Source organism: Cebus imitator, unplaced genomic scaffold (genome assembly GCF_001604975.1).
Source record: "Cebus imitator isolate Cc_AM_T3 unplaced genomic scaffold, Cebus_imitator-1.0 Scaffold109, whole genome shotgun sequence".
NCBI lineage: Eukaryota > Metazoa > Chordata > Mammalia > Primates > Cebidae > Cebus > Cebus imitator.
In genome coordinates, this window is record NW_016107424.1 from 5,110,158 (window position 1) to 5,113,095 (window position 2,938).

General features: G+C 37.1%; 1 protein-coding gene and 1 long non-coding RNA gene across 7 annotated transcripts in view; one reads left to right on the forward strand and one right to left on the reverse strand.

Moving 5' to 3' along the window:
• Positions 1 to 2,938, forward strand: part of INTS8 (integrator complex subunit 8) — a 99,326-nt gene that overhangs the window by 20,525 nt on the left and 75,863 nt on the right. For all 6 annotated transcript variants that reach the window (XR_005201772.1, XR_005201775.1, XR_005201773.1 and 3 more), the window contains 2 exons: positions 699 to 799; positions 1,573 to 1,714. Coding sequence is in view for 1 of the 6 variants with exons in the window: in XM_017538133.2 (XP_017393622.1) it covers positions 699 to 799; positions 1,573 to 1,714 (243 nt within the window). In the remaining 5 variants the exon portion in view is untranslated. The remainder of the gene's footprint in view (positions 1 to 698; positions 800 to 1,572; positions 1,715 to 2,938) is intronic.
• LOC119472621 overlaps positions 1 to 2,938 on the reverse strand; it is a 20,901-nt gene that overhangs the window by 9,620 nt on the left and 8,343 nt on the right. The gene's annotated exons all lie outside the window — the stretch shown is intronic.

The following is a 2,938-nucleotide window of genomic DNA, read 5'->3' on the forward strand; positions in this document are numbered from 1 at the left end:
GGCCTCCCAAAGTGCTGGGATTATAGGCATGAGCTACCATGCCCAGCTTTTAATTAGTATAATTTAGTTTGTCTTACGAACTTGTATTTAAAGTAGAGAGAATTTTTTTTTTTTTTTTTTGAGATGGAGTCTTGTTCTGTCGCCCAGGCTGGAGTACAGTGGCTCAATCTCGGCCCAATGCAACCTCTGCCTCCTGGGTTCGAGAGAATCGCTTGAAAAAATTTTTCAAGCCTCCTGAGTAGCTGGGATTATAGGCACATGCCACAACACTCAGCTAATTTTTGTGTTTTCATTAGGGACAGGGTTTCACAATGTTGGCCTGGCTGGTCTTGAATTCTTGACCTCATGATTCACCTGCCTTGGCCTCCCAAAGTGCTGGGATTACAGGCGTGACGTACCATGCCCAGCCTAAAATTTTTTTCTAATAACATAGCTGAATTGCCCCTTACTGATTGATTATTTTCTTACCTCTAATTTTTGGTTTGTGATCTTCAATTTTAAAAAAGGGGTAGCTGGACTGTTTTTGCCTTCAACCAAATTTTAGAATTTTAGGAAGAAACGGTAAGATATATCTGTGATTTTTTTTTTTCAACTTGTATTTTCCATTATAGAAAGACTTGTTTAAAGTAAAAAACAAAACAAAAACAAAACTTTGCCATGATTTTTTGAATGGGTGCAACTTTTTGTATGTGTTCTAGGAGGTAATACAGATTTTCATTGAAGACAACTTAACCTTGAGTTTACCTGTCCAGTTCCGACAGTCAGTACTAAGAGAACTCTTTCAGAAAGCTCAACAGGGGTAAGTGAGTAAGTTGAAAAATTACTTTTTGGTTTTTGAATAAAATAGCAATGCATTCTGGTTTATGAAAACCACACCTTCAAATTACTTTTATGACTTTGACATTGTTTTCATGTTGTTAATGTATGGGAAATAAACATAGCCAGAGGAGCCACTCTGGTGTTCCTCTATCTAGTCCATTTTAAAAGTGCTTGGAGGGGCCAGGTGCCGTGGCTCATGCCTGTAATCCTAACACTTTGAGAGGCCGAGGTGGGTGGATCAATTGAGGTCAGGAATTCCAGACCAGCCTGGCCAACATGGTGAAACCCTGTCTTTACCAAAAAATATAAAAATTAGCTGGGCGTGGTGATGCACGCCTATAGTCCCAGCTACTCAGGAGGCTGAGGCACAAGAATTGCTTGAACCCAAGAGGTGGAGGTTGCTGTGAGCTGAGATTGCACTACTGCACTCCAGCCTGGGTGACAAAGCAAGAGTCCAATACAAAAAAAAAAAAAAAAAAAAAATGCTTGGGGGAAAATTATGTATAGCAGAATTTCATTCTGTTATATGTAACTGATATGTAACTAAATTGTCCCTTGATAAATTCAAAACCTGTCTGCTTGCTTTCTCCCCATGATTTGGTATATATTTATTAGTATGCTTGACTTGCTTGAATATCCTAAAATTTTACCTCTCAAAAACAAATGGCTTATTCTTGTGAATATAATTTTGTAATATACACTTTTCTTTTACACTAAAAATAATGCTAGTTGATCTGCTTTTGTGTTCTACAGAAATGAAGCTCTAGATGAAATCTGTTTTAAAGTTTGTGCCTGTAATACAGTCCGTGATATACTGGAAGGCAGAACAATTAGTGTTCAATTCAACCAGCTATTTCTTAGACCGAATAAAGAGAAAATAGACTTTCTTCTTGAGGTATGACCTGTTTTTCTTTCCCATTTTGATTTATAATTTGCTTTAAGCTTACCAGTAACCTCCAATCCAGTGTCTTTTTTTCTATCTGCCTTGCCTTTCTGTGTTCGACAGTTGGCACTTTTGACAGATTATGCCCTTCTACCTTGTCTCCCACTGTAACTCTTTTTCTAGTTCTCCCCCATGTTTCTTTGGAACCTTTATTGGATTCTCCTCAGTCCTTCATTGACTTCTCCTTTGCTCTTCCTTTAGTGTTTCTGTTTATAGAACTTTTATCTTTGGCTCACTCATTTTTTATTCACTTCCAAAGCTTCACTCATTTGTTTCATCAGCTGTTTACTAAGAACTCCCAAATCAAACCTCTAGTCTCTCCTGTGTGCTGTGGGGTCTGTGTTTCTACTCCATCACTCTACCTCTGTCTTAACAGTCTTAATGTTACAGATATTGAGAGAAATATATAAAGCACAGATAATACCACTTCCAAAAATACAGCGTTGCCAGCACTCTAGAAGCGTTTGTTGTGGTCTTTACAACTTCCTCTGCCTTCCCTTGAGGCAGCCACTGCCCTGGACTTCTGTGATCATCATTTTCTTGCTTTCTTTTCAGTTGTATCCCCTCTGTATGCATCCTGAAAGAACAATCTTTAATTTGCCTGTTTTGAACTTCATATAAGTGGAATCATACAATATGTGCTCTTTGTCTTCGTTCACTAAACATTATATTTGTGAGATTTATTCAAGTTGTATAGAAACATAATTTTTTTCATTGCTTTAAGATGTTAGAAAATTATATGGACCACGCCACAGTTTCTTCATTCTTATGATGGGAGACATTTGTGTTTTTTATAGTTTATGGCTGTATACACATACGATGATGAATATTTGTGTTTATCGTTTTTGCTGCTTGGAACATACTTGTACATGTATCTAGGTGCACATACGCACCAGTTTACGTTATATATCTCGGGAAAAGTATATCTGCAACATTAGTTTTTAATATCAAGTAGTTTGTACCACCAGCATGCCTGAGTGTTCTCATCGTTCAGCATCCTTGTTAACATTTGATATCGTCAGATCACCTGTGAGGTGGTTTTCTAACAGTACCTCATTGAGGTTTTCATTTCTGCAACTCTTCATTTAGTTTTTACTCATGGATTTTGTTTTTTGAGGTACCTTTTTCAAGTGTTATGCCTCTTTTTTTTCTTTTCTTTTCTTTTCTTTTTTTTTT